This window comes from Heteronotia binoei, chromosome 9, assembly GCF_032191835.1.
Source record: "Heteronotia binoei isolate CCM8104 ecotype False Entrance Well chromosome 9, APGP_CSIRO_Hbin_v1, whole genome shotgun sequence".
NCBI classification, from domain to species: Eukaryota; Metazoa; Chordata; class Lepidosauria; order Squamata; family Gekkonidae; genus Heteronotia; species Heteronotia binoei.
Window position 1 is genome coordinate 35,078,605 of NC_083231.1, and position 24,215 is coordinate 35,102,819.

General features: G+C 42.3%; 1 protein-coding gene across 1 annotated transcript in view; it reads left to right on the top strand.

Moving 5' to 3' along the window:
* Window positions 1–20,951, top strand: part of MTNR1A (melatonin receptor 1A) — a 60,654-nt gene extending 39,703 nt beyond the window's left edge. Inside the window, exon 3 of the mRNA XM_060246430.1 lies at window positions 19,881–20,951. Coding sequence (XP_060102413.1) covers window positions 19,881–20,749 — 869 coding nt within the window. The 3' untranslated portion in view covers window positions 20,750–20,951. The remainder of the gene's footprint in view (window positions 1–19,880) is intronic.
* The last annotated feature ends 3,264 nt before the right edge of the window (window positions 20,952–24,215 follow it).

A 24,215-nucleotide genomic window follows, 5' to 3' on the forward strand; every position in this document is an offset into this window, starting at 1 on the left:
ATCTGCAATAAAAGCCAACAGATGAAATGACAAAATCCGTGAGATTTGAATTACATGTGATAGCTCAGCAACCATGAGAACCAGCAGAGATAAAACATTAGATCAGCCATAATACATTCCAGCAACTCAAGAGGAATGAGTCAATAAGAAACAGATTAAGGAGACTAAAACAAATGTTAACCTAAAAGGCAACAGATTTAGCACCAGCTGACTTTGTGGGGAGGAAATTCCACACAGAAAGTCTTGCTGCTGCTCTCCCACCTGGAAGCACACAGAGCCTTAGAAGACAATATAGCCATCAGGCGGGTTCATACTGTCCTTTGAGTATCCCAGGTTCAGAATATGGGACATGGAATGTGGGATCCTCTGGTTTGGAGTACTTCCCCTCACTTCAGGGTTATCAGAAAGCAGGGGCAGGGGAGGGAACAGCCACTGGGCACTCCATTTTACCCTACGGAGACCAGTCCCCATAGGGTATAATGGAGAATTGATCTATGGGTATCTGGGGGGGCGGTTAGGTAGAGGCACCAAATTTTCAGCATAGCATCTGATGCCTCTCAACCATCATCACCCCAAGTTTCAAAAAGATTGGACCACAGGGTTCAATTCTATGAGTCCCAAAAGAAGATGCCCTTGTCCTCCATTATTTCCAACAGAAGGAAGGCATTTAAAAGGCATGTGATCTCTTTAAATCTGATAGCCAGAACTCCTTTCAGAGTTCAGTCATGCTTGTCACAACCTTGCTCCTGGCTCCACCCTCAGAGTCCCCAGATATTTCCTGAGTTGGAACCTGGCAACCCTAAACTCATTCTTGGTATAACCTTGCATTTGGCTTATCTGAGACAGTGTGGGCATAAACACAGGAATAGCATTTGTTTGTTTGTCTATCAAACTTATATCCCACCACTCCTTTCGCAAGAAAGGCTCAAGGTGGCTTACATCAAAGTAAAATACAATTGCTGACGTTCCTCAGAGTTTCTTGGGTTCAACACACTGACTGTTGTATAGACATTCCACACATCATTTACCATTATTTAAAAAATAATAATTAGGTTGATCGACTTGGTATATCCTACAATAGGCAAAGATAATCCCTGGCACATTCAACAGAGAGCAATGTGTCAAACCATTTGGCTCAGCATGAAATAGCAGTTGGAGAGCCAATTTGGTGTAGTGAAGTGTGCGGACTCTTATCTAGGAGAACCGGGTTTCATTCCCTGCTCCTCCACTTGCACCTGCTAGCATGGCCTTGGGTCAGCCATAGCTCTGGCAGGGGTTGTTCTTGAAAGGGCAGCTGCTGTGAGAGCCCTCTCCAGCCCCACCCACCTCACAGGGTGTCTGTTGTGGGGGAGGAAGGTAAAGGAGATTGTGAGCCGCTCTGAGACTCTTCGGAGTGGAGGGCGGGATATAAATCCAATATCTTCTTCATCTTCTTCCTTCCGAACATCTGAGACTGCACTGCCAGCACCACTGGGGCCAGTGGAAGAGGGCAGGTAGTAGGCATAGCTAATGCCCATCAGGACTTCCCAGACCTGCTTTGCCATCATCCAGGGCTGAGGTGGGTTTTGGTTTGTTCTTGAGAGTCTTTAGCTCAGTACCACTCACCACCCTGCTTCAGTTTGCCAGCACATCAGCATCTTCACAAGTAAACATTTAATTTTTTTTCTCCTGGCACTTGGGCCAGAAAGCCTAACCGCATCCTAAAATGTCTAAATTTTCTGGAACTACATATCGGCAGTATTATTTTTCCTCACTATGCCGATATACAGACGCAAAGCACTGACTTGCAGAAGATGATGTTTTATTGGATATAGCCATGCACTCACTTGCTGATGAGTAATGAAAAGTGATTGTTTCAAGAATATATGCAAAAGCAGGAACTGCATAGTTACAGGCTATGGTATCTCAAGACACTGCACAGGGCACTTTTGTCAGCTATGTCATTCCCCCCTATTGTATTGCAGTTTTGTGTCCATTTCAATATTCTCTTTGCATACGAGAACTGACACAAATGGGACCACTAGCACAGAAGAGGGAGGGAAAGCATTTGAGAAATGCTTCAAACCAGAAGAAGATAAAACTATGTATGGGATTGTTAAGGATTACTGCAATAATTGACATAAACTGCCTTTGATGCTCCAAACTGTTATATACATGCTAACTGTTATTATTTGGTATGTTTTATCAAGAAGCTATGTAAACTTTTAATGTTAGACAATAAATAAGGTTAGTGTTGTGTCTGATAAATATTCACAGCAATTCGACTCAAAATAAAAACAAATGATTGGATCCCAGTCAATTTTTTAATTCAATCTGATTTAATTATCCTTATTATAGCCCCCCATCCCATACTACTATTGTCTCATGAACACCCTATTAGCATAGTCTTTTTCCTTCTGTCAGCAGTTGAAAAGCTGTTTAGCTCCAACACAGTGGCTGATTTCGCACTGTCCTTTTACTGGCGCGACCACCCTCCTCACGCCGGCGGATCTGCAGGGATTTCGCACCAGAAGCGCCGGCGCAGCCAAAAGAGCCGGCAACTTCCATCCCGAAGCCAGCTCAAACGGAAACCGCCAAGAAGCAGGAAAACGTTTGAGCGGGTTTCGCGACGGAAGTAGCCAGCTCTTTTGGCTGCGCCGGCGCTTCTGGTGCGAAATCCCTGCAGATCCGCCGGCGTGAGGAGGGTGGTTGCGCCAGTAAAAGGTCAGTGCAAAAACGCCCAGTGTCTTATAAGCAGCAGGAATTTTAAAGGGCAAGAATTTTAAGGAATGATTGAATTCTGGATTCAAATACAAGAGCTTGCTTATCTGAATGTCCATATTTATGACGTAGTTAGGAAAAGAATGACAGTCTTCTTGGTCTTCCACCAGTAACAGAAGTTGAAAAGTGTGGTCATTTATTGAGTAAATTCCAGTTAGAATGTTCTAGGGTTGCCAAGTCCAATTTAAGAAATATCTGGGGACTTTGGGGGTGGAGCCAGGAGACTTTGGGGGCGGAGCCAGGAGGCATTGGGGGTGGAGCCAGGAGACATTAGGGGATGAGCCAAGATCAAGGCTGTGACAAGCATAACTGAACTCCGAAGGGAGTTCTGGCCATCACATTGAAAGGGCCATCACTTTTTCAATGCCTTCCTTCCATAGGAAATAATGAAGGATAGAGGCACCTTCTTTTGGGGTTCATAGAATTGGACTCCCTGATCCAATCGTTTTGAAACTTGGGGGATATTTTGGGGAGAGGCACTAGATGCTGTACTGAAAATTTAGTGCCTCTACCTCAACAAACAGCCCCCCCCCAGAGCCCCAGATACCCGTGGATCAATTCTCCATTATTTTCTATGGGAATAAATCTCCATAGGGAATAATAGAGTTCCCAGGAGACATTTCCCTCCCCTCCTCCCACTTTCTGATGACCCTGAAGCGGGGGGAGGGCCTCCAAACTGGGGGATCCCCTGCCCCCACTTGGGGATTGGCAACCCTAGAATGTTCTATCTAGAAAATAGTGGGTGCATTGTCAGAGCCAGTTCCTAGTTCCATCTCAGTTTGTAGCTGTAGATCTAAAAATCCACAAAATCATAACTACATGGGTTTCTGTAAATCCAGGCTTAAAGAAAAACCTTTTTTTAATGGGCAGGTTATACCCCTTTCCCTACAAACCATAAAAGCAGTTATCTACACACAGGTTACAACCCCCTCAGGTACATCTAATACCATAATGCAGAATCTCAGTTGCCTTGACAACTCCTCAGAATTATGAGGCCTCCAGCATCATATTGTTTCACCAACGTAGAATAATGTGACAGCAGCAGTCATTGAGAAGCATCAGATGTAGGATGTAAGGGGAGAGGAAAAGTGGGACTGCATCCAGCAGGATGTGGGTTGCCAGAAGTGTGGGTTGAGAAGAGAAGGCTAAACAATCAAAAGTGACAGTGTGGAAAGTGGGCAGGAGGGGAGGGGCCAAAAAGGCAGAAAGAAGAGAAAGAAGGAATAAATGGGTGGGGAAACGCAGAGCCACAATGGAGAAAAATACGGGTCGGGGAGAGAGAAAAGCCAGAGAAAGGTGGGAAGTGGGTTCAGGGTTGCCACTTTCGGGAAAGTCAGGGAAATGAAAATTGGTCAGGGAAATTGGTCTGAAGTCAGGGAAAGTAAGGGAAATTGTGATTAAAATATATTCAAGCAGTGGGTTTTTGACCTGCTGCTGCAAGAGCGTGATCTGTTCTTGTGGCAACTAGGATACAGAAGTAGCAGAATACAAGTAAAAATGATGCCCTTTCCCAGCACCACCTTTTTCTCAGCTCCACCCAAAGCAACCAGCCTAATGTGTTTGTTGAGCTCTGTCCCTGCATGATTTCCAAGGTCTGCCTGTAGCATTTGCAAAGCAAAGCTAGTTTAAACGTTTAGCAATATACAAACTTTAAACATCTAACTGTTTTCATCCCTACCTGCTAGTACTGCATTTAATTTACATATAAAGATAAGCATGTTTTTGGGTCATGCTTGTGTATGGAATGGATGTTTTGTCTCCTGCTAAAGTTGCAAATGAGTTTTGCCGCTGTTGGATTTCATAGACAACTAGCACTTTCTACTCTGCACCATGCAAAGTTAATTTTGCAAATGTGATTGCTTTTTCCTGCTGGAGTTTACAGAGTATCAGCTCTCTCACCCTCTTTCCTGACTTCTTCCGGCCATAAAGGTTGCAAATGAGGGTTGTCTGCTTCTCTAGATTGCAGAAACTCTACCTCCTTTCTTGCTGCTGATCTGCTCATAACACTTTCTGGAACCAAGCTAACTGCTTGTTATCATTCAGAGTTTACTTGAATTGAAGTTTGTATCTTGGTGTAATTTTTGGTGCAATTACAAAACAGAAGTTGCTACAGTTAATGTTGAAAGAAGCTGATATTAAATCTCTTACTTTGACAAATATTTTTTCAGTTGAGACTTGTGTAGTTGTAGAGTGGAACATTTCATTAAGCCTTACATTGATGCAACACAATGTCATTTTTTTAACTTGTGGTTACAATTGAATGGTTGTCAGGGAAATTGACAAATGTTGGTCAGGGAAGGTCAAAGAAATGAAAAATAAATGTTTAGTGGCAACCCTGGGATTGTCTAAAGGAAACAGGAATTCTCTGCTTATGAGTCTTTGCTAATGAGTTTTGTGGTTCTCTTATCCCTCTTCTGACCTAGGTCATAAATACAGAGATCAGACTAACAAGCTAATTTCTCATGACAGTGACGACTGTTCTGCTGGTTTTACAGTACATTCTTCAGATATATCTCCAAAGAAGCACTCTTAATAATGCCCATTTCTGTCTAGCATTTGGCATTTTTGTCGGTTGTTATAAAATTTGTTTCAGCATTGACCTGGTTCATGCTTCATTTCAAGCAAATTTAAAAGTAGTCTAGTTTCTCTATCCTTTGAATTAATGTACTGAATAATAACCCAAAGCTACTGTCCATAAAAGCATTTCAAGTGGCCCTCATGAAGATGAATGTTACACTGGAGCAAAATCTAACATTTTTATTCCACTGCTTCAAGGCATACTATTCAATGATAGAGCATCAGAATTCATCCTTAGTATTTTAGTACTGGAAATGAACAGTTTGGAAAAAGCAAAAACATCCAGAATAAAACGTTTTCTGAACCTCTGCCAAAGGCAAAGCCAAGGAAGAGATATGTTAATTACACATGTGGTAATTACACAAGTGGTAAAATAAATGATTTACTTTTTTTCTTCTTTAATATATTTGTTTCCTGCTTTTCTACAAAATTGACTCCTCAAGATGACTATTAATAGTCTCACACACACACATAAAAACCCAAGCAGATGCAGTAGCCAAGCAAAAACAAACAATAAATACAAGTGCTTCCAAAATCTCAGGTGAGCTGAATGTTCATAGTTCATACTTTAAAATTCACACTGTGTGCATCCGGAAAAAAAAAATCTAGAAAGAGTATTCCAAAACTAGGTACCACAGTGAAAAAGGCCCTGTCTTCAGTAGATAGCTGCCTGACTTCTGAAGTTGGTGTACCTGCAGCAGGGTCTCAGCAGATCTTAATATACTGGCACCAGATCTTGAATATGGGATAAGGCAGGGCCTTCAGATGCCTTGTCCTAGAAAATTTAGAGCTCTATAGGTCAAGATTCCTTTATGGATACGGATCCCAATCTTTGTCTTGTATACAGTTTGCTTCTATGTCCTCCTTTCACATTGCTTAGACCTTCAGTCTCTTCTCCACGTGGGCTCATAGCTGGAGGCTCATGGCCAGGCATGCTAGACTTCTGCAGCGGATCTACATTGCATGCCTTTAATGGGGAGGGACCATGGCTGGGGAAGGTCTGTGGCTCAGGGAGGGGCCATAGCTCAGTGTTAGAGCATCTGCTTGGCATGCAGAAGGTCCGAGATTCAATCCCTGGTATCTCCAATGAAAAGGATCAGGTAGTGGGTGATATGAAAGACCTCTGGACAGCCACTGTCAGTCTGAGTAGTCGATACTGACCCTGAGGGACCAATGGTCTGATTCAGTACAGCAACCTCCTGTACTGACGTGTTCATTTTTTGTTTTTCCAGTCTCATTACACGCACACACATGTCATATCTTCAAGGTTGCACCATGCATTATAGAAAAGATGGGTTCTTAGTTTTGACAGCGTGTTGACAATGTTCTGTATCATTTGAAGGGTGCTTTTTTATACTATGAACTTATGCTGCAGGAGTGTACCAGGGTATATATTATTGTAACATGTGATAGAAGCATCAGGATATACCTTCTTGTAACATGTGGCAGTGCTGGGAACCTAGTGTATCCCCATGTGAAGGGAAAGGTCATGTCTAGTTTTTTAGATACTTCCAAGAAAAAGAATACTTGTTCTTTGTAGGTCAAGGCAGTAGGCCTGAAAATAGGGGGAAGGTTTTGTTGGCTCACTATACTGGCTTCAGCACCAGAGCTGCATCAATGGTAAAGAGAAGTAAGTGGGCAGCAACCAGAAACCAGTCATTTTCAGTGGCGGCATTCTGGTTGTGATCCTTCTCCACAGATTTTTACCTGGTGACTAGTCTGTTTGCATTTAGGCACCAGGTGAAGATGTTTTCCCTCTCCCAGGCCTTCTGATTTTATGTTGCTGGGAGACTTGCTGACATAGTTTGTTGCTGAAACAATTTTATGATTTCTTGACTGCTTTCTTGACCAATTCAGCGTTGGTTGTTTTGCTGCCAGAACTGTTTTACTGTGATCTGAATTAACGGTGTTATTGTACTTGCTCCTCATAATATCTAGATTGATTGACTGATTCATTAAAACATTTATATCCCACCTTTCCTCTTATCTCAGGGCATCTTACAATAATAGATAAAACATTCCCAGCTAAAACCAAAGATAAAATAGCAAGCCTCAAATCCCTCCCCTCCCTTCAGGAGGCACTACAAGGCCTGACATTTATAGCCCCTGCCATTTACACATCGGGGGGGGGGGGCCCTCAGGAGGGCCTCCCCTCTTCAGGAAGCCCATTATACAGAGCCATGATGGAAAAGACCTGGGCTCTGGTCAGTGCCAGACAGGCCACCTTAAGTGGTGGGATAGCCAACAGGTGGCTGCCTGAAAACCAGAGTTGGAACACAGGAACATATGGAAGGAGATGGTGCTTCAAATACATGGGTCCCAGGTCATGAAGGGCTTTTAAGGACATAACTTGCATCTTGAATGGAACTCGGAAACAGACTGACAGACAATGTAGCTGTTTGTTGCAAAATGGGCAATACATGTTCTGGACCAGCTGTAGTTTCTGAGTTGCCTTCAAGAGCAGCCTTACTGTGTTTGTATTTATTCCTTACACTTGATGTTTATATTTAGTAGCTGCTCATTTTTTGCTGTGAATTTGCTGCTTTATTGATTTCTGTTGTTGGTTTTTATGCATTCCTGAGTGCTGTTAGGCCCACCACTTGCCTACTTGACCTTTGTCCCTCGTGGCTGGTTAAGGCTGGCGATGAGAGGATCCGGGGCCTTATAAAGGAAATCATCAACCTGTCCCTAGAGACAGGGGTGTTTCCAGAGGGCCTCAAGGAAGCAGTGGTTTCACCGCTCTTAAAAAAGCCATCAATGGATCCTTTAGATCCAGCCAATAACCACCCAGTTTCAAATTTGCCATTTCTGGGGAAGGTAATTGAGAGAGCCATGGCCGAGCAGCTTCAGGGCTTTCTGGAGGACACATCGGCACTAGACCCATTCCAGTCTGGTTTCTGCCCTGGCCATGGGACTGAAACTGTCCTGGTCACTCTAATGGATGACCTCCATAAGCAGCTGGATCGAGGCAGGTTGGTGCTTCTCTTATTGTTAGACCTTACAGCAGCGTTCGACACAGTTGACTATGCATTGTTGACTCGCCACCTCGCCAAAGTGGGAATATGCGAGGTGGCCTTGCAATGGCTTTCCTCCTTTCTGCACAGTCGGGGACGGAGGATGGCGCAAGGTGAGGATGTGTCCACTAGATATCCCCTTTTATGTAGGGTTCCACAAGGGGCACTCCTCTCCCCAATGTTATTCAATATCTACATGCACCCCCTTGCCCAGCTGGTATGGAGCTTTGGGCTGGGATGTCATCAATACGCAGATGACACCCAGCTATATTTGCTGTTGGATGATCGGTCGGCTGCGGTCCCACCAAATCTGGCTGAGGGTTTGTAGGCCGTGGTAGGCTGGCTAAGGAAGAGCAGTTTGAAGCTGAACCCATCAAAAACGGAGGCTCTGTGGTTACGGAGAGCGGGGTTGAAGCTGGAGCATAGACTGCTGACTCTTGATGGGGTGCTACTAACACCAGCGCCTACCGTCAAGAGCTTAGGAGTGACACTGGATACATCACTTTCAGTGGAGGTCCAGGTCACACATATTGCCAAGGTGGCATTTTTTCATCTTCGTCAAGCCTGGCAGCTGGCTCCCCTCCTGTATCGCTCAGACCTAGCCACAGTAATCCATGCAAAGGTCACCTCCAGACTAGACTACTGTAACTCGCTCTATGCTGGCCTACCCTTGAGTCTGATCCGGAAGCTCCAATGGGCTCAGAATGTGGCAGCACGAGTCCTGACAAGAACGCCACGGATGGCACATATTCTACCTGTGCTGCGCCAGCTAAGCTGGTTGCCAGTTGAGTACCGGGTCAGATTCAAGGTTTTGGTTATGACCTTCAAGGCCTTGAGCAGTCTGGGATGATGTATCTACGGGACTGCCTCCTCGACTATGTCTCTGGAAGGGCGTTGCGCTCCAGTAGTCGAAATCTGCTGCTGAAAGAGGTCTGGCTGTCCTCAACAAGGGCCAGGGCTTTTTCAGTCCTGGCCCCAACTTGGGGGAACACTCTGCCAGAAGACATCAGGGACCTGCGGAATCTTTTACAGTTTCGCAGGGCCTGTAAGGCAGAGATGTTCCGCCAAGCCTTTGCATGAGGACAGCAACAGTTGCTGTGCTGGCACCTTTCCTCTCCCCGATCTCCCCACCCCTGATGTGATCCAATAACTGAATAAGAGCACTTTAAAGACGGCATCAGGGTTTGTAATTTTTAATGTAATCGATTTTACATATATATATATATTAATGTAACTGATTTTACTGTTGTACATCGCCCTGATCCTGGCACTGGCCAGGATAGGGCGATTCATAAAATACAATAAATAATAATAATAATAATTTTAGTTGAGTGTGTGCTTACTGATTCCCGTTGTAAATTGCCTCAGATTTCTATATGGAGTAGGCTTACCATTTGCTTTGAGCAGCCTTCTGGGGGATGGCTCTTCCCGCCCAACCTTGCTTCTAGGTAAATGGGAAAAATGTGGGTGAGTAGTAGTGGTGGTCAGAAATGACACCATCATCCTATCAGGCAATGTTCTGGACTTTCCCCAAAACTTCCTTAGCGTTGACTGATTTCCTGATGTCACATCCAGAGTTTCACCCCAAAGTGACTGCGGCACATCACACAACATCATTTCCATGTCTTGCCCCATCTCCATCCCTAATATGGAGAGAAGCCGTGTTAATACTCCACATAAATAAATAACAAAAGCTCAAGACTACTTTTCTTGGAAAGGGAATAGATTCTGCCTTTTAGGCCCAACTAGTTTGTGTTCAAGCAGTTTTGATGAGTCACACCATCTAAAGGCCAAGCATGCAGGTCCAGTTGCTTGTTCTTAAGACCTACTGACTGTAAGACCTACTGACTTGTTCTTAAGACCTACTGACTTGTTCTTAAGACCTACTGACTTAAGACCTACTGACTTCTTCTGGCTTTCTGTTATTACTGTAAATGCTGCACCAGCTACTTAGAAAGTATTTTAGAGTTTGCATTTTCATAAGTAGATGATCAGTACCTATGTAAGAGCTTCTGCCCTAAATGATCATAGTTACAAAATATTATAAGACCAGCATTTCAGAACCACATTGAATAGATCCAATTTTAGATCAACCACTTCTTTCTTCCAAACAGAACTAAGTGGCCAGAACATACAAATGTAACAGTCTCCACAGTCCATACAAACAAGAAATTCTTACCTTAACATTGCTGAGTCAAGAATTGTCAATGGCTTCTGTACCTTATGGCCATCATATGGTGGTGGCTTTAGGGTGCTCCAAGGCAATCACTACAGAGTTTACAATGGCTGAACGAGCAGTTTAGGCATTTTTTTCCCTCATGCTCCTCCAGCTGTTATATTTTTAAGCTCTTCATAATGACACATGACTGCAAGTCATTTCAGGTCTCCATATAGGAGGCCATAGGACACACACTGATTCTTCTGTGTTTCACACAATAATATTTTTGCGTTGCCAAGTCCCCCCGGCCACTGGTGGGTGGATATGGGGGTAGGGTTGCCAGATCCAGGTTGAGAAATTCCTTGAGATTTGGGGATGAAGCCCACTGGTGGGTGGATATGGGGGTAGGGGTTGCCAGATCCAGGTTGAGAAACTCCTTGAGATTTGGGGATGAAGCCTAGGAAGGACAGGGACCTCAGTGGGGTACAGTGCCATAGTGTCTACTCTCCAAAGCAGCCATTTTCTCCAGGGGAACTGATCTCTGTAGTCTGGAGATGAACTGTAATTCTGGGGGGATCCCCAGACTCCACCTAGAGGTTGGCATCCATAGTCCAGAAGTTCATTTTCCCCACTGTTGGATACATTTCATTTCTATCCCTCTGTCTTTTAACAGAAAAACTCTCACTGTTTGTTATATTTGTTTAAATTTAAAATATGCTTGCAGTCCTGAGGCAGTTACTGTGAAGGAGTCAAAGAGCATTTGTTGAACTGAGAAAAATACCTTGGAGACAAGCTGTCCACAAAACTGCCCTGTTGACATTATACCATATGCCAAAAAAGAAAGGAGTTTATCAAACGAGATTTGATGCCACATTATTACTGGGTGCCCATGCATCGCCACCAGCACATTTAACATGACTAAATGTCACCATAATTTACTTCCCTGAAGTGAAATTCTCAGCCTTTATAGAAATCCTTTTGTTATCTAGTAGTTTTCCACTTCATGTCTCACAGTGACATGCATTATTTGAGGACAAGAGAATTGGAGCTCCCAAGAGGGAAATTGCCAACAACTGTTTCTATGGCCTAAGTCTCCAGAGCAGATTTCATTAGATAGGGACCAAAAGCCTCAGATGATACCACAGAAGACATCCCATCTCTGAAAAATGGTTGTATGTATTAATTCACATACTTTCTCACAAGAGAAGTTGTAAGACATAAAGTGTATAGTGGAGAGTATAGCCTACTTGCAATTGGAAGGTGCTGGAGGCATACAGGCTTGCAAATCACTCCCCCTCATCTAGAAACTCATCCCCTAACACCAGGTAGGAAAACATGTATGCTTACTGTAATGTGAGGAAAAGTCATTCTGTGAATGCCCAGAACATTCTCTTCACCTGCTTGCAGCACTGACTTTCAAAATGGGAATGGATTTTAGAACTTCCCAAAGACTTTTTTTGAAGTGAAAGGTACTGTATAGTAGATACGATATCCACTCAGTCCTTTGCCCTTCTGCAATGAAGCATTCTTGTTTTCTTAAGTGACAGCTTCTGGGGTTAAATCTGGCAGAATGTTTTATATGTCTTTTAGCCCTCATTCCAGATCTGGGGGGAGATGAGGATAGGAGATTAAAAGGGGATTGAATCATTTTGCGCAGGCTCCACATTCTTTCATTCAAGGAAGTTGCAGAAATATGGCTTGTAATAAATGAACAAGAACAGGTGTCAGGCTGGGCATTTTCTTTCTTGTGTGTGTGTTTTGTGGCCCCACCCATCTTGTCCTTAAGCAGGGGGGGGGCACGTACCAGCACGGGGAAAATCCCCGGTGTTACTGACTGCACCTTTCTTCAGCCTTGGCTTGGATGGGGAATAATTATGCTCACAGCAAGCTTTCGCCCTGGCCATTTTGCTAACTCTGTCCAGTAGATTATAGCTTGACCACACTGCTAATAGGCCTGTTGTGTCACAGATCATAATTATATACAGAATTCAATCAAACAGAGAGTTTGGCCCCAGAATGTCTTTAATGTACACACTGTGCTAATTATTGCAGTTACTTGTCATTCATTTCCCCCCTCCTTTTAGCTACATAAGTGGTGAATGGCCTGGTTGTTTTCTGCAGTGTTAGATCTTCTTCAATAATAAAGCAGGTCTCGTAGATCCTACATGTGCAGCTATAAAAAGGATGGTGAACTCAAAACTAAGGTAAAGAGGGAGGACAAGTGATTTCTTACTGAATATTTCAAAGGAAACTATCTTTAGCAGTCTATATATAGACCTACAGAGTTTAAGGGGGGAGTTTTTTGCAGTTGCTGCTTTTTTTGGCCTTCTGCTTGTATTTATTGCATAAGACACAATTGGCTCATCATCTCACTGCTTTAAGCCAGGGCAATGTTGACTAAAGCAGGACCTGGTAAGTGGGAAATCAAAGGCCTTGTGGCTGGGTGTTTTGAAAGCTGGAGTTCCCAGGTCCAATCCCTGGCATCTCCAGGAGCTGGCAGGTTTTGGGAAAACCAGTTTTCTGCCTGTGACCTGGAGAGCTGTTGCCAATCAAAGTAGATGGCATTGAGCAATGGATTGACTTGTTTTGAAAAAGTAGAAGGAAAAGCTGGTTCTTTCCCATCTCACCCCCCACAAGTTCTTCTCGGCAGAGCCTTGTAATCTCTTAGCTCTGGCCTGGGAAATGAAAGAGAGGCTGGAAGATCTAGGTTCAAGCCACTGCTCTTGATGATTTCAGTTAGATAACCTTAACTCTTTTGTGGTCTCAGTTTTCTTGTATGTATTACTGGCTCAAGTTGTCCACACAGCTCTCGCTCCTTCTCCAGCTGACCTAATGGCTCTAACTGCCAGCTTTCTTCCCAACATGCTTGAGAGGCAGAACTGGATCTGTAGGTCACAGAGCCGAAGACTCCCTTCCTCCTGCTATTAGTCGCATTCTCAGTTACAGCCTCCACGCCTATATTCCATTATAAAACCAGTGGGGGAAAGAATTGCACCACTGCATGTCACATGGACTGGATTTCTTCATATTGGTTACAAACTGAAAATCTATAGAGCTATGACATTTTCTGCATGCTTCTAACATGAATCGCTGAGATAAACAAAGGAAGGCAATAAACTATTCACACTGATTGTCATAACAGTTAGAGATATACACCTCAGTACTTAAAATATCTGTCAGACAGTAATTAAAGTGTGTTGTCAGTGATTAATGCAGCGTTTGCAAGGAGTCGCTGGTATTGGAAGCTTTCAGAGGGGACTGGGAAATTCAGAGTACAGTTTAATTAATATAATTAATTAAACTGTACTCTGTCCCCCCCCCCAAAAAAAACACCTATTCTAACTATTCAAATGTGAAGCAACTTTTTTTGGTAGTGGAGAAGTGGCACTGTGCCAAATGATGACAGTTTAGAAACATTTACAAGCATTGGGTGTTTTCTTGCACATTGTGCTAAAATTTAGCTATGCACCCATCATGTTTCTAATGCTTTCTTCAACACTTGGTCAAATTTACTGCCATCATCATTGTAAACCAAATGTCAGTATATGCTCTGAAAACTTTGCCTGATTATCTCTCATCAGACATAATGATTGCATATTTATTTGTATCCCACTTTCTCCACATTGGGGACCCAAAATAGCTTACATCATTCTCCTCTCTTCCATTTTATAACATCAACTAGATTAAGATGACAGAGCAGAAGTTGTCCAAGGTCACCCAGCAAACTTCTATGGCACAAGTGAAGATTCAAACCTATATCACGACCATGCCAAATGTGCTTATCAGGAGTATATGCTAACCGTGATCTAAAAAGCCCAGTTGAAGGGAGCAATGCATTTTGCATGCACATATAGCCTTGTATATGCTGAACAAAACCCTGATATCTCAGGGCTTGCTTGATGTGGAGTGTGGCGTAGTGGTAACACTGTCTAAATCAGGGGTGTCAAACTCATTTCCTATGATGGCCAGATCTGACAAAAATGAGACCTTGTCAGGCCTGGCCATGTCAGGTCGGGCATGTGTGTGTACCTATTTAAGATAAGGTAGTAGAAATATAAACTTTATAAAGGACACAGATAACCACAATTAACGTTTTTTTTAAAAAAAAAACAAAGGAAAATCTTAAAACATGCTTAGAATATTAGCACTTGTTGGTTTTAAAGGTTCTTTCTTTGTATTTCTCCCATGGGATCCTGGGAACTGGGCAAAGGAAGCTCTGGCTCAGCCAATAGAAAAAAGAGAAGCTTGGCTCAGTAGCTCTGCTGTGCAATTGTGAGATCCTGGCAAAGCAAACTCTGCCTCCCCCCTTTTTCCCCAAGGGAGGAGGCTCAGCCAATGTAGAAAACAGAGGCTTTGCTCTGTAGCTCCTGTGCAATTGAGAAAGCCTTGCAAAGCAAGCTGTTATGCAGAAGGAAGCAAGAGAGAGGGAGAAGGAAGCAGAGGACAGCCAGTTGCTTGGGGGCCTGATAGGAGCCCTCCAGGGGCATAATTCAGCCCTTGGGCCGCATGTTTGACACCCCTGGTCTAAATAATATTTGGAGACCCAGATTCCCCATTTTGCTATGGTTTTACCTGACATTTATCATAAAGTTTCCAAGAATTGCTAGAGTGGACTGATGTCACATCCTGGTTTTTCCCAAAAGTGACATAACACCATTCATTGATAATCTTTAGAACTTTTTTTCTCCCACCAGCTGCCATTGCAGCAGTAGGAAGGAAGAGCTGGAGGATCTTTTGCCCCGGCAGGAACCTGGCAGCTCTAATAGCAACCATGCATAGTAGGATTTGTGCTGAATCAGACCAGTGGTCCATCTCCTGTTTCACATAGTGGCCAACTAATTGCCCTGGAGGACCAAATGAACAAAGCACAGAGGCTAAGGCCTTCAGGAAATGGTTTTACTCAGTAGGGATCATTCTACTCAGTAGGGATCACGGAGTTTGAGCCTCACTCTTTGCCAAGCTCCCATTTGTTAAGTCTTCATCCTGTGCTTTCTTCAGTCAGCACTCCTAGCAGTTCAGTGATTTGTTTCATAATCCCAGCCTTAAATGTATGTGTGTGTGTGGGGGGGATGATCTGTCTATTCAGTATGTCCCAATTAGGGTTGCCAGCTTTGTGTTGGGAAATACCTAGGGATTTTGGAGGTAGAATCTGAGGTCAAGGTTTGCGGGGGGGGGGGGGGGACCTCAGCAGGGTATGATGCCCTGAAGTCCTGTTAGGGTTTAGATATACGATTAGCAGAGTAACGTGGAGAGAACCACAAATAACAGCCAGGCACACGGTTTAGCTTAAGAATAAAAGTAATTTACTTTACTAATGAGGAAAGGGATGACTGGGATTTCTAGAAAACAAGATAGGATTCAATATCCTATCTAGCTTCTAAGCTATATCTCGATTCTCTCGGGTCTTAACTTCAACTGCATGGAGATCTAATGGCTTAACACAAAGGGCAATAAAACTGACCAAATGTTTTCCCCCAGACTACCACCCAAATATATGGATTAGCCTATTAGGGCTCTCCCTCACTAGTCACTATGCATATTGACACCTAACCTTGGTGGGAAGTACGTGCAAACATTCTCATTGGCTCTACCAATCTCACTGGCTAAACATCAACATGCATATACGAACACTTAATTAACTCATGACAACAGGAAGTGAAATTGCATCAAAAACCCAACAAGTCCATGCTCTAAAGCAGCTGTTTTCTCCAGGAGAGCTGAACTTGGTCATCTGGAGTGCAATTGTAATAGTTGGAGATCTCCAGGTACAAACCTGGAGGTCAGCAACCCTAATCCAAATCAAAACAGTAACTAGCGTATAAAATACACTGTATTCTGAATTATTCAAAAGTCAGTCAATGATACACATAACAAAATGGAAATTTATGACAAGCAGTTAAGCTTCAAATACCATTAAGAGGCCTAACTTCAAAACAACTTGCTCTGGTCTATGATTGCTTCAGGTTAAACACTAGTACCATGTGGTTCCTCCACAATTTGATGATCTATTTACTCCAGGCATGAGGAATCCTTTGTCAGCTCCAAAGATGACAATCATAAGATCGAGTCCTATGGTTACTGATTCAGTATGGCCTTAAGAATGTGATCTGAGTAACATATGACCTCAGAATACCATCTCCCTATACTTTTCTCCATCTAATGATCAGAAATTGTTTCCAGTTTTCTTCCTTAACTAAAGTAAACATTATTAATGGTTCCCTATAACATGTTCCTATGGCTGCTGCTACAATCTAATCCTAGACTAATTATAAACTAGGATTAGCTATAAGCATACTACATCATACTTCCATGAAAATCTTACATCTATCCACAGTTTCTGCATAGGTTTCTGTGCCATATTCAAATGTTTAATGCTCTTTACAAGTCACATAGCACTTTCAGAGTGGTAAACTGCAGTAATGCAGCCCAAGCTCTGCTCACAACCTGAGTTCAATCCCGTTGGAAGCTGGGTTCAGGTAGCTGACTCAAGGTTGACTCAGCCTTCCATTCTTCTAAGGTTGGTAAAATGAGAACCCAGCTTGCTGGGGGTAAAGTGTAGATGACTAGGGAAGGCAATGGCAAACCACCCCATAAAATATCTGCCATGAAAACATGATGCAATGTCACCCCAAAGTCAGAAATGGCTGGTGCTTGACAGGCAACTACCTTTACCTTTTACCTCTCATTGCATTTGTTTAGAGGTGATTCCAGGACAGGAGACCTCCAAAACCAGAGTTCTAGGCTACTGTTGTTGTTGTTTAATCCTGTATAAGAAGAGCTTAAGATGCACTGGAATGGCCCTCTCCCTTTTGCATGGCTTTTCCGCCAGTCTGACCAAGCAATCTAAACTGGAAAGGTTTTGATCTTGACAGTTAGAAGTTTGCGTCTGGAGCTGTCCAGCTGTAGGTCCGTCTGGGTCACTTCCTTCAGGATACGCAAGGCCCGCTTCTAGCTTCTGCATCTAGCCACTTGACTGAGTTAATTTACTAATGTGACAGCTGCTACCACAGTGTAAAAGTCTCTTGGTTGAGCTACCAAAATAGAGCCTTGTAAAAATTGCTAAATAATGTAAGTGTTAAGACCTATTTTTAGATGGAGAGAAAGGAAGAGTTATTGAGGCATGCAAGCTCTGTGTTGTATTGTACAGTCTCTGGGCTTCAAGCCATTCACATCCTCTTGCATGGTTACCTGCAGTACCAGACTTAATTTGATAATCTGAAGTAAATCCCCTGCCCTCGCCTCTATCACATAATTAAATTTTCATATGCACCCAGAAGCCTTTTTATATACAAGCTAAGTTTATATTTAGAAACTTGCTTCTAAAATAGATATTTCACATCTGAGAAATGGCATCAGTAGATAACATTTCCAAGTGTTAGTGGCAAGGCTTTTTTTGTAGCAGGAAGTCCTTTGCATATTAGGCCACACACCCCTGATGTAGCCAATCCTCCAAGAGCTTACAGGGCTTTTAGCATAGGGCCTACTGTAAGCTCCTGGAGGATTGTTTGCATCAGAAGTGTGTAGCCTAATATGCAAAGGAGTTCCTGCTACAAAAAAAGCCCTGATTAGTGGAGTTTACAGGACCTATATATCTTTTGATCAGTTGGGTGCCATTTTAGAGGCTATCAAACCAGTTATCCCTGTCCAGCTGTGGCCACACATAGTTAAGAATGATTAGTGTAAAAATGTAGAAGAGAATGTCCATTTGAATAAAGATCAATTGCTGACATCATCCAACCTAGTTTACATACCGGATACATGCACATTCCCATCCACCATTTAGTTTGTTTATTTACAAATTGTATAGCCCAACTTTCTGCCATCACCAGGGCCACCAATGTAGCTAACAGATTTAAAACATACATAATGAAAACACATTTTTAGTTGTTGTAAATAACTATGTGTTACAACAACTGTTTTGAAGTGTATCAGCTTTCTTACTAGTGGTCACATACAGCTCTCAACTCAAAACAGTTCAACACGTCATCAGCAATTTAAACCTCTATGAGGTAATGACAGTTCTCTTTCACAAGTACTGTCTTGCCCACAGACAGCCCCCCCCCCAATCTTAAACAACTCCACACCTACAATAAATGCAACATCTAATTTGAACATGGACACTGGTACCAAAGCTTGCAGTAAACCCAGATGTCAACTTTGTTACTATATATACAAAGACAATTATTGGACCTAACAACATCAACTACACCATCTCAGGCTCATTCACTTGCTCATCTTCTAACATAGTACATGTTGTTAAATGCCAACAGTGCCCTTCAGTTCTTTATATAGGGTAAAGATGTCAAACCCTATACCAAAGAATAAATGGACACAAATCTGATATCAAGAATCACAAAATTGAGAAATCTGTAGGAGAACATTTCAACCACCCAGGGCACTCCATGGGGGACCTCAAAGTAGCTGTTTTATTGCAAAGGAATTCCAGAAACAGACTAGAACAAGAGATTCCTGATTTACAAGATATTATAACACTCAGGACAATGGAAGCCTCCAGGACTTAAGAGAGATCTCAAGTTTTCCTCTCACTATAGTCAGTCTCAGTTCTCATATCTGTTTAACTCTTTTATTATCTGTATGGTCATTTGCATATTAAGCCACACCCCTGATGGCACCATTGTTTTAAGCAGGGCTTTTTGTAAAAAAAGCCCAGCAGGAACTCATTTGCATATTAGGCCACACCCCAGATACCATGTCAGCTGGAACTGTGTTTCTGTGCATTCCTGCTCAAAAAAAAGCCCTGGCAGATTCTGATCTGGAGAATCAGATTTTATTCCCCACTCCTCCAATTGATGCCAGCTTGGTTACCTTGCGCCAGTCACAGTTTCTCTCAGAACTCTCTCAGCCCCACCTACCTGACAAAGTGCCTCATGTAGGGAGAGGAAGGGAAAGCAACTGTAAGCCACTTTGTGACTCCTTAGGATAGAGAAAAGCAAGAAATAAAAATTATTATTATTCAGAGGTAGTGAAAAGACTATGTCAGTTCAAATTCAAAATAAGGGAGCTGTTGAAAATATTTCCCTTTTTTTTTAAAGGAAATGAAACATTTCCTGCAAATAGAAAATTGCAGGGGAAGGACTGCTTAGATCTGTCTCCTTAATGTGCTACATTTTCTACACACGAAGAGCTTTTACTGTAGGGGAGGACTGACAAGTTATATTCTTCCTGCTAAAGTCTGAAGTAGTTCTGTCACATCTTCTACCTCAGTTCTACTACCTCTTGCTGCTGCATGATGTGTAAACCAGACCTATCATATGACAACATTGTTTCAGTTGCATGAAATAGGACATTCCACAGAAATGTGGCTTCATGAAAAATTACTGTCATAATAAGTCTGCATTCTTCTTTTTCAGGAAACATCTTTGTCGTCAGCCTAGCCGTTGCTGACCTGGTTGTGGCAGTCTACCCATACCCGCTGGTCCTGACATCTGTTTTTCGTAAGGGATGGAATCTGGGATATGCCCACTGCCAAATCAGTGGCTTCCTTATGGGCCTAAGTGTTATTGGATCCATATTCAACATCACTGGAATTGCTGTCAACCGATATTGCTACATCTGTCACAGCCTCAAGTATGACAAGTTGTACAGTGACAAGAACTCTTTGTGCTATGTCATTCTTATCTGGGTCTTGACTTTTGTTGCGATTGTGCCCAATCTCTTTGTGGGATCCCTTCAGTATGACGACAGGATCTACTCATGTACCTTTTCCCAGTCAGTCAGCTCTGCATATACAATAGCAGTTGTGTTTTTTCATTTCATGTTCCCGATAGCCATCGTTACATTTTGCTACTTGAGGATATGGATCCTTGTCATTCAGGTACGAAGGAGAGTTAAACCTGACAACAACCCCAAACTAAAGCCGCATGATTTCAGGAACTTTGTCACCATGTTTGTGGTCTTTGTGCTCTTTGCAGTCTGCTGGGCCCCTTTAAATTTTATAGGCCTTGCTGTGGCTGTCAATCCAGAAACAGTAATTCCCAGGATTCCAGAGTGGTTGTTCGTTTCAAGTTACTATCTGGCATACTTCAATAGCTGCCTTAATGCTATCATTTATGGACTTCTGAACCAGAATTTCAGACGAGAATACAAACGAATTATTCTGTCAATTTGTACAGCGAAGTTTTCTTCCCAGGACAGCTCAAATGATGTTGTAGAGAGGAACAAAAGCAAACCCTCACCACTGGTCACAAACAACAATTTGGTGAAGGTCGACTCTGTGTGAAAAGAGAAACACGGTTACCATCGATCCACAGAAATAGTACTGTACAATACATAAATGCGAAATCTGCTCATTTCATCACTGTAATGAAACACTCATCCCCTTAATGTACAAATACACTTAGATGAAGTTCTGTGTACAATGTTTTGAGCCAAAGTAAGTGTTTTCACATAAAGATCTTTCTATTGGACCCTATGGAATGTTGGAAACTGGGTATGGTTCTCTTAAAGTTAAGGATTTTAAAGTCCTGTTCATGCTAATGAGAAAATTGCTTAAATCTCCCACTGAAAGGAGGGAACAAGTGTTGTTCTTTTGTGGAAACATACCCTGTCATTCATTGATGATCCAAAATCATAGAATTACAGAATAAATAAGTTGCAAATGTTTTGTTTCATTTATTTAACAACTAGAGATGGATTAGGGCTAATCAAGACAGTAGCTGTAAAGAAGATATGGGGGCAGTGCCTCCTCAAAAATATGCCATGCCCCCTGTTTGAATTCCCAGTATCCATTAAAAAAGCAAATTAAAACTTTGTGAGGAAGGCCCCATTCGCATGGATGAGGAAAGGATTGGGCTCAGGGGGAAGAGCAAGACTCACCTGCAAGTACAACTCAAAGGAGAACCCATGACCCAGTCCAAATCAGAATGGATGTGAAAGATTTTAACTACAAAGTACTGAGCAGAACAGCCACAGTGGGCCACCAAGCAGTCCACCTCCTCCTGCAGGCCACATCCCAACAGGATGACTAACCGGAACAGTTAGTTCCAGTGGGAAAAGTGGGAAAGTGTTGAAAGCTGAAATCAGCTCCCCATTGCAGACAGAATTATGGTGGAAAAGTGTTGTTTTCTTTGCCTACATCATTGCCACCAGGGCTTTTTTTGAGCAGGAACGCACAGGAACACAGTTCCAGCTGGCTTGGCACCAGGAGGTGTGGCCTAATATGCAAATGAGTCATTCCTGGGCTTTTTCTACAAAAAAGCCCTGTGCGTAACAATGGTGACGTCAGGGGATATGGCCTAATATGAAAACGAGTTTCTGCTGGGCTTTTCTACAAAAGAAGCCCTGATTGCCATAGAGTATACTTGAAAATGAGCTTTACCCTGTGTCCTATCACAGGGGTGGCCAACGGTAGCTCTCCAGATATTTTTTTGCCTACAACTCCCATCAGCCCCAGCTAGCATGGCCAATGGCTGGGGCTGATGGGAATTGTAGGCAAAAAAACATCTGGAGAGCTATCGTTGGCCACCCCTGTCCTATCAAATTCATCTGGTCTTCTTCCATTGTCACTCTATCATATGTGTTAGGCTATGGGATAATGGCCACTTAACAAAGATGAAAAACTTCCCCCTCAACACTGACACTGAAACATGAAGAAATCAGACCAGTGACTAGTTTTTCAAGAACACAACTGCTGGTCTAAGGACAGTCTTTTCAGTCCTAGAAATTTGTAGGCAGAGCTCTATATGATGTATTGAAATCACTGATTAAGCAGAGATTACATATTAACTTCCACTGTGACCCTTTGGTTCATAAATGCCTTTTGATTAGACTAGAATAACATATGAACAAGCAGAGACCTACAGGAAACTTTTGGGAGTGGGGAAATCCCCCCATGCTAGTTCCCTCAATCTCCTTCTTGTTCATTAGCAAAGGCTCATGATAATCTTGTGGGGAAATTATCTTTCGCAGAGGTAGAACCACAGGCTGCCTGTCTCTGAGTTCCCTCAGCTCACACTGCTTTTCTCAGAACCCCCTTCTTCCTTCAAATATGGTTAACAATGCACCATATTAGTTCTATCCATCTCTGTGAAAGAAAGAAATAATGACTTTTGTTACATTAAAATTTTACAGGCAACTAAACAGATTTAGTTTAGCTATATCTGGTTTTCAGTACTTTGAAATCTGGTTTTCAGTACTTTAGATCCAGCAACGTGCAATAGGAAACATCCAAGATCTTGTGCAATGCCTTGTATGGTCTTTGCTACACAATATAGTGAGCAGAAACTGAATTGCACAAACTCTTGTGGAAGTGGAAAGAGAATAAGGGTACAACAAGTTTGACTTAGCGTAACATCCCCACAGTCTTGAAACCCTCAGTTACATTTGGGCAAACAAAGAGAATCTTTGTATCTTAAATTTGGTTTATGCTGTTTTTAAGTTTGTTATGGAATCTGTTAATAACAACAAACTTTACATTTTTAAACAAGCCGATCGATGCGTATCTCAAGGTACTTGACTTCATCTTTGTTTACACTCAATCAAACCACTGTGTAAATAACCCATGCTGACATTATGTGATATGACTGACAAAACAAAATCTGTGTTACAGCTTTCTTCACTGTGAATCCATCCTTAAAGGGTGCTTCATTGTGTACTGACATTACTTTGCATGTAGTGATATCAGACCAGTAAGGGTGGTTAGACCATCTGATTTTAATTATATAAAAATATGCTATTGAAATTCTTGCAGCAACTTTGCCTTACTGAGGATTATGCCTATTAATAAAATAATGTCTTATGATGCATATGAGAAAGTGGAAATGTTTCAGTAGCCTGATCGTTAGTGTTTTTAAACGAAGATTTTTCATTTCCTCTGTACAAACTAGGAACCCATATTGAAAGTGCACATGCCTTGAAATATTCCCTGTTATTGGCCCTCCTGAGTAACTCGTTCGTCGCTGTGCAAGACAGAATGCTGGACTGAATGGACCACTGTTCTGACTCATCAGGGTTCTTCTTATGTTCTTAAATTTGTTTTTAAAAAATGACAAGAACAGCAGAATGGGCCAAGATTATGTGTTGTGAAAAGGTGCATTCATCAGGACGCAGAGTAATTTATAATTTCAAACTATTCAGCTGCACAGCATCCATTAATCACCACTTGGTTGACTATGAGCATTGTTCTTTTCTTTTTTGCTCAGCGTGTTCAAACACTTTATTAAAGGCCCAAGTAGTGTAAGCAAATCAGTAACTAATTTGTCAGACAAATGAGTAAGTAGCCTACTGTGCAAATTGCCCTGAATTATGAAGAAAACAAGGGCTAAATAGAATATCCATAAAAATGAATATGGCAAATTGCAAAACTATTGCTGCAGTTCAGAGAATCATTGAATATAACAACAGATTCATGGACTAAAATGTTACTTGCTCAAACGATAAATGAGTAGTCAGTCATGTATACTACACTAACTGAACCTGATATGACAAGGGATTATTTGCATATAGAACACAGTTGTTCCACCTGGAGGAACCTGCTATAAGTGGGGAGGGGAGTATGAAATACCGAAGTTCAGGTGAACATGATATAAGTGCTAAAGTGTGGGATCAGAATTCCTAAGGGTATATTTACTGTTCAGACTTTAAGACATGTTCACTACACTTCTTCAATGCATGGTGCACAAACATACACCTAGATCATTTTAAAAAAATACAAAAATAAAGTTTAATAAAATACCAAAGTCATGATA